General features: G+C 43.0%; 1 protein-coding gene across 1 annotated transcript in view; it reads left to right on the forward strand.

Moving 5' to 3' along the window:
• The window catches only part of LOC117529262 (noelin-like), a 32,613-nt gene extending 23,709 nt beyond the window's left edge, over positions 1-8,904 (forward strand). Inside the window, 3 exon segments of the mRNA XM_034191994.1 lie at positions 3,433-3,509; positions 3,512-3,538; positions 8,135-8,904. Of these exon segments, the coding sequence (XP_034047885.1) occupies positions 3,433-3,509; positions 3,512-3,538; positions 8,135-8,809 (779 nt within the window). The 3' untranslated portion in view covers positions 8,810-8,904.
• Positions 8,905-14,589: the final 5,685 nt, after the last annotated feature.

The following is a 14,589-nucleotide window of genomic DNA, read 5'->3' on the forward strand; positions in this document are numbered from 1 at the left end:
AAGGAGGAGGAGAGATAATTGGGTTTGTAAATAACAAGTGGAAAAATGGAAAGTGAGTGTTTAATGGATCTGACGCATGCAGAGAGAGAGAGAGAGAGAGAGAGATACCAATGCAAATGTTATTCCAAGCAGGAAGATTCGACAGTCCAAAATGAGGCACAACAGCAAGAACAAAATGTTGTAGTTCCTTGACTGGCCACTTGAGGCTGGCTGCAGAAAGGAGCAGGATCCCATAGAAGCTCATGTTAAAATGTCCAAACAAGAGCAATCAGAGATTTCTGACGTCCCCCAATCCAGAGCCGGATCACCTTCAAAATTCAGTGGAGTCTTCCATGCCCTAATATCTATCTATGGTGCAAATGTGGTGAGAATCTGTGAAGTAGTTTTGTCATAATCCTTCAACTCTTAATTTAAGTGAAATTCTGATCCAGACTCCAGATCCAGATCACCTCCAAAATTCAGTGGGTCTCTCAATTCCCTAATATCGATGAGTGGTGCAAATTTTGTTGTGTGGGCCGCTGAAGAGGAGGTACTGCTGGCCCACCACCACTAGAGGGCGCCCTGCCTGGAGTGCGGGCTCCAGGCACCGGAGGGCGCTGCCGCCTTACAGGAGCAGCCAGGATGACAGCTGTCACCCATCACCGGAGACAGCTGATCCCAATCACTACGGAGGTATATCAGCAGGACGGCATCTCCACCTCATTTGCCGAGATATCATTTCTACCAGAGAGGTAACGTATCAAAGCAAATAGAGTGCATCTTTTGGATTGAACTAGTTTTTTGGATTACTGTTCCAACGAGAGGTGGAGGTACCTTTCTGCTGTTCAGAGTCCTGGGTGCATACGCGCCCCCATATAACTGTTCTTTGCTCTCGCCAGCAGTACCAGGTCCGACACGCGGAGGCAGTGGCGACCTGGGAGTTCGGGACTTGGCGGCTCCAGTATTCGGGGTCCTGTGGCGGAGGAAGCCGTGTGGTTCCGGTCTTACCTTGGAGAGGGGTCTCCTATCTTCGAGCCTGCCCACACGACACTTTTGTGAATTGACTGTTGTCCATTGCTGTGATTGGTTGTATTCGTTGTGCACATTCACAACAGTAAAGCGTTGTTATTTTGACTTACTCCATTGTCCGTTCATTGCGCCCCCTGTGGGTCCGTGTTCCTACACTTTCCCAACAAATTTGGTGAGAATCCATTATGCAGTTTTGAAGTAATCCACTGTTTTAAATGTGCTCTATAAATAAAGTTAGAGTTGAGTTAAGAGAATCTTGAGCCAGAATCTGGATCCAGATCACCTCCAAAATTCAGTGGAGTCTTCCATGCCCTAATATCTATGCATGGTGCAAATTGGTGAGAATCTGTAAAGTAGTTTTGTCATAATCCTTCAAAGCCTATATAAAGTGGAACTGGATGTAGAATCCAGATCCGGTTCCAGATCACCTCCAAAATTTAATGAAGTCTTCCTTGCCCTAATATGTATCTGTGGGATTACATTTAAACTAAGTCAGTGCAGTGGTTTAAATGTAATCCTGCTCACAGTCAGACAGACAAATAAAGAAAGTAAGAAAGAAAGAAAAAACACAGATGATTTTATTCCATCTTTGACAGATGTAATAAACATATATATATATATATATATATATTTTTTTTTTTTTTTTTTTTTTTACTTTTCCAGTCTGTATAGCTCTCCATGACAACTGTACGGGGCTGATTTTTTTCTGTCATTACTTTGACATTTTAAGCCAGAAAGTATGTGCAGTTAGGGGCGTGGTCACTTGGACTGGCAGTTTATCTGGTATGCTCCTGACCTGAGCATATCCATTTAACATTCAGCATATAGTAGCAGAAAGTGCAGCAAAGAAAACGCCCAGAAAAAGAAGTCAGCTGTTGGTCGCATAACATGAATAGCACGACATAACGTTCCCCTTCTGAACCATGATGCCATTATAAAGAAATGTGAACCAAACCAGAGTTAACCAGGTATATTTATCCAGTATACTGGCTACCACAATCAAACATGTTGAGTTTGATTTTACTTTGCTGGCAAAGTTAGAATTCACTTAATCATTGGTCTCGGGTGGTTTGGGGCTGCAGTGGATGGTGATGTCACATTTCCATGGCGAGACAAAGAGCTACATTCAGCAGAAGGACTTTCTTGGTTTCAAGACATGCATGCACATTGGGGGGAGCCAGATTGAGTGGGATTTGTCGAAGCAAATGTGGCTAGAATTCGGCTTGCTCAGGGATCATAACGTCATGCTTCGTCACTGTGTTGTGCTGACAGCATCTTTTCCACTGTGCATTCTAAACAACAAGGACAGCAAACAACTTCTTTGTCGTGGCACCTTCTCACCAAGGAGAATCCAGGTGTGCCCTGATGTCCACGATAACAGTGTACACAGCCGCACTATCTTTTCTTCAGTTAAGTCTGACCTTGGCTAAATGGCTGTCCTTTCTCCTCTCATGTTGAATTCACACCTTGCACTGGGGCTTTGGCCAGTCAGAAGCCCAGTCTGAAGCAAGGGACAGCCGCAGGACAGTATTGTAGCAGTAACAAGCAATTACTGGACAAAATGGTAAACAAATATGCAACCACTGGGACACATCCGTCTGATGTCCCCTCAAAGTTTAGAGCATGCACAAAACTTTCTGATTGACATGTCGCACATCTTACAATGAACTCATATAATAAATGAGAGAAGCACTTGTATAGAACAAAAAGAGACTCTAATTGAAATTTTTGAAAACGCTAGTCACATTTTCTCAATCCATCATAGTGTGACAGACACTTTACTGGTGGAAGGTTTGTGGTCATACTCACTCACTGACTCACAGAGTTACTCCATTATGCTGATTTGTGTACCTCTTTGTGTGTGTTTGGTTTTCCTGAAAATTCTATCAATCACAGTTCCCAGCTTTTTTTCCTCTGTAAAAAGGGACTTAATTGGGACATTTTATGTATGCACATGCAGTGGTGGTGGGAAATCCTGTATCTCATTTGTCTCCATGTTCGTCATAAAAAGTACATTAGTCTAGACCAGCTCTGAGGCAACCGGGACAACTGAACCGAGTTTAGTTTTGTCAAATTCACATTAACACCTCAGTCAACGCTAATTAACACTACAACTAGCTCAGAATGCTCAGCGGCTCTCCCTTTTCCATATTCCTCCCCACTTGCTTTTTGTCACACTTCCACAACACTGAGGAAAGCGAGCATGTGTGCGAACTGAATATAAACAGCTTCTTACACATCCCACGAAGAGAAACAGAGAAAAAGCTAAAATCTGCACATAAGCTCTCTAATCATCAGTCAAGCGGATCAGAGGAAAAAAAGCAAATGAAAGGTGCATCTGTGTGTAAAATATTGAATTTAATTAATCCTTCAATACTCAAATAGGTGTGCGCGGTTGTTGCCGTCTTGCTTGTTTCCTTGCAGCGTGTGGCAAAACAGGCATCAGTGATCCTATCACCATAAAGACATCCGGGTCCAGATTTGGCTCCTGGGATGACCGATCTCCCTGGCTCCAGAAGGAGATACAAGGGTATGTAACACACATTTTGTACAACTTCACATGCCATAGCTGGAAATACGCATGTGTGACTATATACATGGTCTGTTCATAAATTAACAGTCCTTTTTATTTTTTTTAAAAACTATATGGATTTCATTCATATTTTTTTCGTCAGACTGCTTACCCTTGCGCATGAGTGAGGTTTTCCACACTGTCGGTGACGTCATTCGCCTGTGAGCACGCCTTGTGGAAGGAGCGGTCCCGCCCCCTTGTCGGATTTTCATTGTCTGGAATTGGCGGAATGAAAAGGACTTTTTTCATCAGAATTTTTTCAGAAGCGTTAGAGACTGGCACCTAGAAACCATTCGAAAAATTTATCTGGCTTGCAGTGAAAATTTTACGGGCTTCACAGAGAATAAGGACTTTAACTACAGCTTTAAGGGCCCCTTTAAGGACGGTCGGTGCGCCGCACTGCGAGCTGCGAGCTGCGCGAGCAGCACAAACCGCTGGATCATTTCTAAACGGATGGCTCTGTGGATACGAGACCATCGTGTGCTTTCTCTGGTTATCACAAGAGCTGGACATCAGCCATTTTGGCAGATTTCACTTTTAACAAGAGATTTTGTCATGGAAAGCGCGCGGAGGCTTCGCGGTCACGACCGATTCGCTGATGAAGCGAGACAAAGGAACACCTCCGTTTCGGAGTGTTAGAGGACAAGTTGGGACATGTCTATCTGGCTTTCAGTGCTTACCAGTCGAGTGAGTATAAAAGAACTTGTGGAGAGCTGGACATGTCCCAACTTGTCCTCTGCGCGTCAGCTTCGTGCCGATGAATTTCGCTGCAACTCTTTTCATGGCAAAATCTTTATCAGTATTGTATCACATGAAAAAATTGGTATTTTGCTTTCTCCAGCAGTATTGATTATTGAGGGAGATGCTATTACAGGTGTTAATTATTTGAAAGAGAATATGACCTTTTGACCTCTTAAAATATGTAAAGGTTTGATCTTGTCCAAGATCTGTGTCCCAAGAATGTTCCCTGTGAATTTGAAGAACCTGGCATTATAGGACTGGACCTATGCTGAGCACGGACAGATGGATGGACGGACAGGCGCAAAGCCTTTGCAATACCCAATAGCTATATTTGGCCTTGGGTAATGGAAGATTTGTTGGTTCCACCCTGTAATGTAAAATTAAAACGTTTCTATTCCAGGCCAAAAAGTATTGCATGCTTTTTATGCTGACAATACAATATATAATGCATATACTAAATACCCTCGCCGTATAGCATACAAATAGGAAACAGACTGTGACCTTTTGATCACTTAAAATAGGTCAAGGTTAGCCATCCTTGAACTTAATTGTCTGTGTCCAGAATGTTCCCTGTGAATTTGAAGACCCTGACAGTAACAGGACTGGAGTTATGCTGAGCAGAAAGACAGACTGACGGACGAATGCAACGAAAAAGCCTTCGCAATACCCGATGGCCATAGTTGGCCTTGGGTAAAATAATTAGAATAATAATTAATAGAAAGATTACACTAACAATGAGACACTACTGAAATATTACCACCTAGGTTGAGAAAAATTTTGTAGTTAATAACTAAATATAATGCAATGCTAAAATACCCTTGGCTGTATGAGCATAAAAATAAGAAGCAGAATGTGACGTTTTGACCTCTTAAAATAGATCAAGGCTGCCATCATCAAACTTCTTCAAGGTCTATGTCCAAATAATGTTCTCTGTGAATTTGAAGACCCTGGCAGTAACAGAACGGGTTTGCTGAGCACAGACAGACGGACGGCTGGGCGGGTGCAAAGTCTTCAAATACTCGATGCATCCTATTTTGGTCTTGGGTAAAAATTAAAGAATACAAACTTAGATATGTTAATTATTGGACAAAATGAGTGTCACACGACACCAAACACTTTGACGCTCAACTTTTAAGCTAGCCTTGATATTGAAGACTAAAAAGTCCACACCATGTGTTGATTTGTATTGTGCAGTGGATAATCCCAAAAAACATAAAATGAAACACTACAGATACATCCACAATGTATGATTTACACGGGTAGCAGGACAAGGACGTCGAGGGGAGAGCTTATTTATTTGGCAGCTAAACATTAGCATGCTCTCTGCACACCTGCTTATGGTGCACATAATAAGGGACAGAACTCTCAGTTTGCATGGGAGCAAAACAAATCTTGACCCAGAATCATAAAGCTTTGTGAGTACGCAGCAGACTTCCTGAAATGTAATTGTAATGCCGCAGCCTGTGGAATATTACACTAGAAAAATTCTCAGCAGTAAAAGAGGCGGGGGAGGGGAGTGCTGACTAAGACGGTAGTTAGCATACTGTAGAGCTAACTTTCTTAGTCCAGACTAATACATTTTGAAAGACAACACATGGAAGCATGAGCTGCAAAAGGCCGGAGAAAAACAGCGAGAGTAATTGATGTGAGCAGACAGGCCTGTTCCGTTTCTTTTCATCTTGCTATTTTCCTTGTCTTGGAATTTCTTTCATGGGCCCTTGGGGGATCCGCTTCCTTGATGTAAACCATTTTTTTTTTTCAGTAAAATGCAACTCATGGAAACAGGTAGTAGGAGGGCTTCAGGTGTCTCTATCCCACTGAGACGGAGGAAGTGTTTGCGCTTCCAGCGGCAGTGGAATGAGAGCCCGCTGCCTGCTGCCACAGGGGCCGGTGGGAATCGAGGTGGAAGCAGCTGAGAATGTGCTTTTATGTGGAATGATGGGCATTATCCTCGCGGGGCTGAGCTCACGCCACACCGCAGGTGTCAGGCCCAATGTTTGTATTCAAAAGCTGCTCCTCCATGAGGAGCTCTCAGGCACCAAATTAATTGGGATGTCTTTTGAAGGCAGGATTTGATTTATTCTGCATGTGATCTGCATGTGAGATCTGCCACACTTTCTGGAAGGCGCCCTGATGGATGCTGATGATAGGATGTTTCAGTGCTTGATTAGATTAACTATCTCATAAAGGTGTTCAGTTATTGAAGAAGAAACAAAAGAGCAAAAACAAGAACGAAATAGTTGTCCCGAATATATTGTCCAGAATGTTAGAACTGTCTTTAGCGGAAGTTCCAGTCTTACTGTTGGAAGAAGGCAGGAGTGTAGCCTACCCTTGGTGTTAGACAGCGACTGATTGCTGGCAGTGGGGTGGAGGAGGTAGCGCTTCAGGCTAGCAACTGCAAGCAGCAGAGAGGTGAGTTAGAACTGACATTGGTCAGGATTTGATGACAAAAAGGGAGACTGGTTGCTTCCTATTAGAGATTAATGTTGTGTTTCCACATAATGACGGCAAATCACGAATGCCGCGAAGTATACATTCTGGCTGCTGATCACAAATGTGATGATTCGGGGCAGAGGCGTCACGTGTCCTCAGGAACTGCCGCAACCTGTTACCACTCCTTACTATTAATGGCGCGTGTTTCTGGAGAATTATCAGAAACCATTAAACACGGTCAAGTATAATGTTTTGCATTGTTGCGCGCTATTGCGTGTAACAGCACATCGTTAAGTTCTGTCACATTGTGAATGAGGCGAATTGTCTCCACACACACAAATCCATATTCATTCAACCACCAGTTGCTAGACAATTCAGATCACTCCAGTTTGCTCCTCAAAATCTAGATTAATCCCCAGCAGAGGAATGTTGTGATTGCATGCTTAGTTGGTGTCTGTGCCATGGAGTGGTGCAGAGAGGAGGAGACAGAGAGAGCCAGATGTGGGCTCCATGCGGCTCTTGTCTCGCTCGTTTTCCCAAACGTCAGGCACACGCAGCAGGTGGAACACCTGCAGGAGCGCACTGATGAGCATTGGAACGAGGCTTTTAGCCGACTTGACGTCACTGTCCTTCTTCAGCATACTGCAGTAATGAAACTGAATGCAGTGCAGCAGGGTTTAACTGTGCACATCAGAGAACGCTGTCAGGCTCTATTAAGGATCACCACTAATCAACACGCTCAGTTGCGACCTCCACGACATGAGGCGAAATGAGGGTGGTGCATGACATTCGATGAAGATTTTTTTGACAGCCAAAAACATGCTCCATGAATATCACGCACCAACACGCACCATTAAGAAACCTATTGAGATGTGTTAAGTCACGGTAAGAATGTCAGGAATGTTCCAAGAATGATGCAAATATGACATTCGTAACACATCTTGCCTATGTGAAAACGCACTATTAGCTTTGAAATGTAAGTCTTCATGGCAGAACCTGCGCTATGCTAGGACTTGAAGACAGTACAGGCAATGGGAATCTGACATTTGATCTCAGTGACCTTGACCTTCAGCCAAATGATTGACCTTTGGCTGACCTTGACAGGCCAATTCTGAAATCCACTTCCAAGTGTGTGCCAGGTTTGGTAATCTTTGGGAGAACCTTCAGGATGCACCTGTACATATATGCCAGGTTTCGTGGACATCTGAGTGAAAATGTCAAAATTAACCCTTTAAGGGCAGTTCCAGGGTTATATGCCTAGTGTGGTGGAAATGGAACAAAGAACCAGGAAGGAGAACAGGAACAAACAGACAGAGAGAACACTGCTCAGATTATGATGAAGTGACTAATCATTGTTTATTTTCATTTCTTGATGCATAGGTGTGGTACATGGATGGTTACCACAACAACCGTTTTGTGCGGGAGTACAAGTCAGTGCACGACTTCATGACTTCGGACAATTTTACATCCCATCGGCTACCCCATCCTTGGTCTGGGACGGGTCAGGTGGTCTACAATGGCTCCATCTACTTCAACAAATTCCAAAGCCATGTCATCATCAAGTTCGACTTCCGTACCTCCTCCATCAGCAAGTCTCGGCAGCTTGACTATGCCGGGTTCAATAACGCGTATCACTATGCCTGGGGAGGTCATTCCGACATTGACCTGATGGTGGATGAAGGTGGCCTGTGGGCAGTATATGCCACCAACCAGAACGCTGGCAACATCGTCATCAGCAAGTTGAACCCCAACACACTGCAGATTATCAAGAGCTGGACCACCAACCACCCCAAAAGGAGCGCTGGAGAGTCCTTTATGATCTGTGGCACACTCTACGTCACCAATGGCTACTCAGGAGGTACCAAGGTCTACTACGCCTATTCCACCAACTCCTCTACCTATGAGTACATCGACATTGCCTTCCAGAATAAGTACTCACATATCTCCATGCTGGACTACAACCCACGTGACCACGCCCTTTATGCCTGGAACAATGGGCACCAGGTCTTGTACAACGTTACGCTGTTTCATGTCATCCGCTCGGAAGAGCTGTAACTATGGACAATGGATTGTATACACACATACATGTCTGTGTAGGAATAAATATGTCTGCAAAACAGAAAAAGACAATGAAAAGACCATTCTACTTACAATATAATAATGTTTATCAAGAGACAGTGAATGCACGTGGATTGAATGTGAATATATATGTGACACTGAAATATTAACAGGGAAGGGTTTCATTCAAAAATGCAATATTATGGTCAGAAAAAAATGCTTTATTAGTTATTATTTTAAGATTTAAAGGGAGAATTGTTTTCTAAATAAAGACCTTAAAGGGGTCATATTTGCAAAATTGTTTTTTAACAAATATTTAGTAACATCGTTATTGTGGTGTTCTTTAAAGCAGTCTTATACCTTGTTGAGTTTAGCGAGTGTGAGTCCCATCAAAGTCGGCATGCTGCTCAGATTCTGGGAAAAGTCGGTTAAACTTTTTTTTAACATCTTTGAAATTTCTGGAGCGCCGTTGAATCCCTAGCCACCTCTGGGTTGGACTTGTTGCACACTCACCACACGTCGGTGTCTACATTTTATGTTCAGCATAGAAAGAATCACTCTGAGACATCAAGAATTCAGGACAGAGTGTATGCCGTGTTTTTTCTGTGCTGTTACAAGCTGAGTGCAGGAGGAACCAAGGTGGCCGAGAGTCAAGCCTGGCGCCAGAAAAAAAATATTAAGGGGGCGATGAGTTTATCGCAGGGGGCGGGGTCGCCCCCCCCCACACAAAAAAAGTGCGCACCGGAGGGTACCTGCCTCTGAGCGTGCGTAATGAATTGGGTGCGCTCCTAGAAAGCTCGTGTATTTAGGCTACACCGTTGTAAGAGACTGACTAACAGTAAAGAGTGATGACAGTATTTTTTCATTATTATTTGAACGTATAGACCCTCGGTCAAGTGATCTCCTGCATACCACAAAACCAAACCAACAACTGATCTGAGAAACGACACGAGACAGTAGATTAACCCCACATAAACCTTTCATGTAGATGTACAGTGGTCCCTCATTTATTGCGGGAGTTACGTTCTAAAAATAGCCCGCAACAGGCGAAATCCATGAAGTAGACAGCGTTATTTTTTACAATTATTATAGACGTTTTAAGGCTGTAAAACCCCTCACTACACACTTTATGTTATGTGTCGGACGCAGCCCGGAGAACCGACCAGCGTTTGAAGGACCCAGTATGAAATAAGCAGAGCACGGTACAAAGGATAACTGAATTTAATACATAACAGTGATGTGATAAAAAAATACAACAAATAAGTGCGCGGTCTGGCGTGGTGGATTACGGTGCGCTCCTAGCAGCACAAACGGTCCAGAGCCAGAACCAGTTCGGACCCAAGGACCCGCCGACACCCCCCAGGTGGCCGCGACAAACCGAGTCTGTGAAAGAAGAAATCATTATGTGAGTCCACACTCCACCACAGAGAGACCGCTCAAAGGTGTACAAACAGCAAACACTTCCTGGCTTAATTACAAATCAGCTTCCCACCCTGCAGGCATGGAACACCCTGTTCACAACTCCACTGCAGTGGAACCTGATTAAACGACTAACATACAGCTCAATATAATAAGGTGTGAGGGACACCACATTTACTGACTGTATAAATGTTAGTCACAAAACCTAACGTACCTCAGGAAGTGTGCTGACGAGCGTGAGACCTCACCCCCTCCTCTTTCACAGACCATGCATCAAACCTGGACATTCTCTGCATCCACTGATGATGAGATGGCTCTTGAGACGACGATCTCACCCGTCTGGTCACAAGGTCGAGTCTCTGGCAAATACACACTGTGTACTCCAGACTTAAATGCCACCATGTTCCAATCCGTGTAGATGCACCACAGCTGTGAGTCCTGACGAGCCGCACCTGATCAGCCTCAGGTGATCAGGGTGAGGTCCTGGTAACTCAGCCACACAGCCACTCAGTCCTAAACGCGCACCACCTGGAAGGAAAACCAAAAGACAGAAACAGAAGACAAACAAAAGCCAGCCAGGCACGCCAGCCACAACACTTTATACACTTTTCTCAAACAGGCATTAACATTTTCTCACTTTTCTCTCGTGTGTAAACACTCTCAAAGTTCAAACCTTAGTAGAAAAATAAGACCAACCTGTTTTCAGACCCAAACATTTGTTTGAGAAATAAAAATAGAACGTTTTCCTATAAATAATTATGATGGCTTTTAGAACTAACAAATTTAATTTTAACGATCAACATACGAGGTTGGACACATAAGAAATTATTAATAGTGACTGACCAGTATTTCACAGTTCCTCTGATCGCGCCTCTTCGTCCTGGCGCCGCGCCACTGTCGCGCCTTTTTCCACTCACACCTCGCTGCAGGTGTCTTTTTCCGAGTGAAGAACACAGTTATGGGTAGTTGTTGGCGCACTTTTTTCTTCTGGGTGAGAAGATTCTTATAAACAGACATGCAGAACACAATGCACGTACTCTCCCTTCGCGGTGCCGCAACAGGTGTCCCGTCATCTCGACAGAACACCGGCCTGCTTGATGAGGACACACAGCACAATGCGCTATAAAAAAAAAAAAAGCATGCAAAATTGGGCTAAAAAATCCACTAAACTGCGAGGCGCTATATTTTCCAGTATTTCTTTTTCTTTCTTTTTTATTTTTATTTTTGATAACTCTCACATCCGAGGGGCGAGGTTGATGACATGAGGGGGCGTCGCCCCCAAACGCCCCCTCGTGGCCGGGTCCGCCGAGCATCCACTGAGCTCCCCCAAATGTTTTTCCCGACTTTTGCCGAGTGGTGTGCCTGAGGGGTAGCTTATGATGACATGAAGCTGCGCCAAACTCGGCCAAGAGGAAGAGATGCTTACATCCCAAAATTTTCATGTAAAATTTTTTCTGTAATAAGAAAGATTTAGTCCTGAAATAGTTTATTTGAAGTGTATGTAAAATATGTTAGCAGAAGTCCATATCTAGTTTCCTGCTTAATCAGTAGGACGGCCAACTGAGCTGATCTGAAATTTGTTTGACACATCCGTACAACCTATGGGTGGGAGTGTAAGAAGAGAGAGGGAGTAGCTCCTTTCTATTTAAAAGAACAGGCAAAACAGCAGGTCAAATTTCATATTAGCAATAAATAAAACAAACAAACCCTGAAGCCTCAGATATTTTCTCACCAAAAACAGCTAGAACATTACATAAATCCCAGCGGCGGTACACAATGCTGGAATGTTGAGCTACAGCGCATTATCATCTCATAGCTTAAAATGCATTCCCTGGAGATTTTAGCTAGGCCTCTAAATTATTTCCAAACAACTTTGATTTGTTTGTATTTCTGTTTGAATGTCCAGCTTTCTGCTGCAGAATCGGTGGCGACTGCACACAATGTAAGCGGTGTTGGTGTTCAATTTTTATATATGTAGAAAAGCTGTGAACTTTACAAAATGAATGTTGCTGCATCCAGCTCACCGCGGACCCCCCGTAGGTCCTGGATAGCAACCACCCGGGCACACAACTGATCCATTGCCATGGGCAAACCCTTGGCCCTCTCCAGACACTGGGTTCCTCAGTACTGAGGCACCGGCATGCTGGATCGCGCTGAGAGAAACTCGCCGTATGGCCAAAATGTCATAGATGCCATCATCATGCCAGTGATGCTCCTTATCCGAGTGTCACTAAGTAAGCTGACACAAGGTACGCAAGGATCCTAGTGCCAAAACACCCAGTCATCAACTTACTTCCCCGGTTAGCGCCTGCATCTTTAGAAGCTTGAATATAGGTTTTAAATTTTTTTATTTATTTTATGTGTGCATCACATTGTTTCTTGGTATGTTTGTATCTTTGTCAAGATGCCATATGACCTGCATTAGCATGCCAAAAAATGTATAATATGACCCCTTTAATGTAACTTTGAAATTTGAATGTTTTCCCATTGTACACCCATTTTTTTTATTTCTTTTGTTGGTGGTGGGGGGGCTCATTTTGGAATGAAGCTCTTGAAAATGATTGTAAAATAGACAACACTGTCATCAGATTTAGAAAAGAACAATAAGATGCCAAAAAAAAAAGAGAAGAGAAATTTGGTTTTGCTTTGTTCATTTATTTCTTTAGATTTTTTTGGAACACAGGATGCCTCATTCCCTGTGGCTCCGGATCTTCTACAGAAACCCTCTCCGGTGACTTTGTCTTTTCATCTTTGAAGGGGGTCCCGATCGAAGACTGTTAATAATAAAACTGTTGGATCCCCTTGGTTCGACGGACAGACAGAGAGTGGATGGTCAGTCTAGTCAGAAGACTTGACAGCCTCACGGGTTAGATTGGGTCATGTACTTATTTTTATTGGTATTTTTTTTGGTTTGGTTTTGTTCTTTAAAAAAATCTGAACAGTAGCAAAGTCTGTAGAGAACAGCAACAACAAGAACATCCACTAAAAGACCTGAAGGCATTGACTGTTGACAGCGCTGTCGATCCAGACGACTTTCCCTGTTAGTGACTATGTGTGAAAAACGCGCTTTTTTTTCACTCTTTTTTTTTGCATGAATGTTTTCTATCACTCTGGTCTCAAACAAACAACAAACAAAACAAACAACAACAACACCCCCTCACAATATGTGTGATCACCTCAACACTGTGCATCAAATTAAACTTTAGATTAACACTTTACACAGTGATGAAAGTTTTCCTGGAATTACCAAATTTGCGGACATGGAAGATATCATTATTTATATTAGCTGTTTTGGCTACTGAGAGGCCATATGAAGAAAACTGACTGTGATTAGTGTTAGCAAACACACTTACATGTTGCTTAGTTGCTGTTAGCATTAGCTATAGTTAGCCTGACAACATTATCAAGCGGTAAACATTAGCATACGCTGTCATGCTAATCACAGTTGATGCTAAATGTTAACCACGACCACGGTTAGTGTGTCAGTATATGCTGACCACTTTAATGCTAATGTTAGCATCAACAGTGAACAGTTTTTTTTTTTTTTAATATGGACTATCAACAAACAAACACAGCATAGACATATCTGGTTTCACTAGCGGTAGACTGCACATCCAAAAATGTGGTAATTACTTATGCCACCCATATATGCATGCTAAGTACCGCCATGTCACCATCGCCGCCATTTACCCATGATTGCAGGTTTCTTTGCTATTTTAAAGTGCATATGCCATGTTGTTATATGTTTGTATATATGTTAGCTAGGTTAGCAAGCTGCAGCCCCTGTCAACAGTTTGTCATTTTCTTGCTTGCAGGGCTAACTTTAAGACATGTAAAGAGCCACAGGGAAGAAGAGGCAGGTCAATTCCAGATTCCCCTGAACTGGGCCACAGTACTGAGAGCATTTGGGCATCAGTTTATTTACTTTGAGCACTGTTAAGATTAAGAAATCCCACCCTTTTCCCAAACCAACCCACCACTGATCTCTTCCTGCATGTTACTGCTGTCAAGGTTTTCGATCTAAAAGATTTTTTCAAACGTAAATACAATTATTATTATTATTATTATTATTATTATTATGATTTGTTGTCTATTTTCTTTTATTTTCTTTTGGCTTTTGTCTATGCATATTTGATTCCTCAACAAATCTATACTTAAAACTATAGACGTATAATTCGATACACTTTGTTGTGTGTGACATGTAAAAGCATGTAACCCTTAATACGATGTTGCATTTTAAACAATGATGACCAATAAAGAGCTTTCCCAATTGTTGGTGTACCAAGGACTTGCTTTTTACCGGCCACTGCCGGGACGGAGCCACCTGCTCTGCTCGTCCAGCGGGTGGACAATATTTT

This window comes from Thalassophryne amazonica, chromosome 17, assembly GCF_902500255.1.
Source record: "Thalassophryne amazonica chromosome 17, fThaAma1.1, whole genome shotgun sequence".
Taxonomy (NCBI): Eukaryota; Metazoa; Chordata; class Actinopteri; order Batrachoidiformes; family Batrachoididae; genus Thalassophryne; species Thalassophryne amazonica.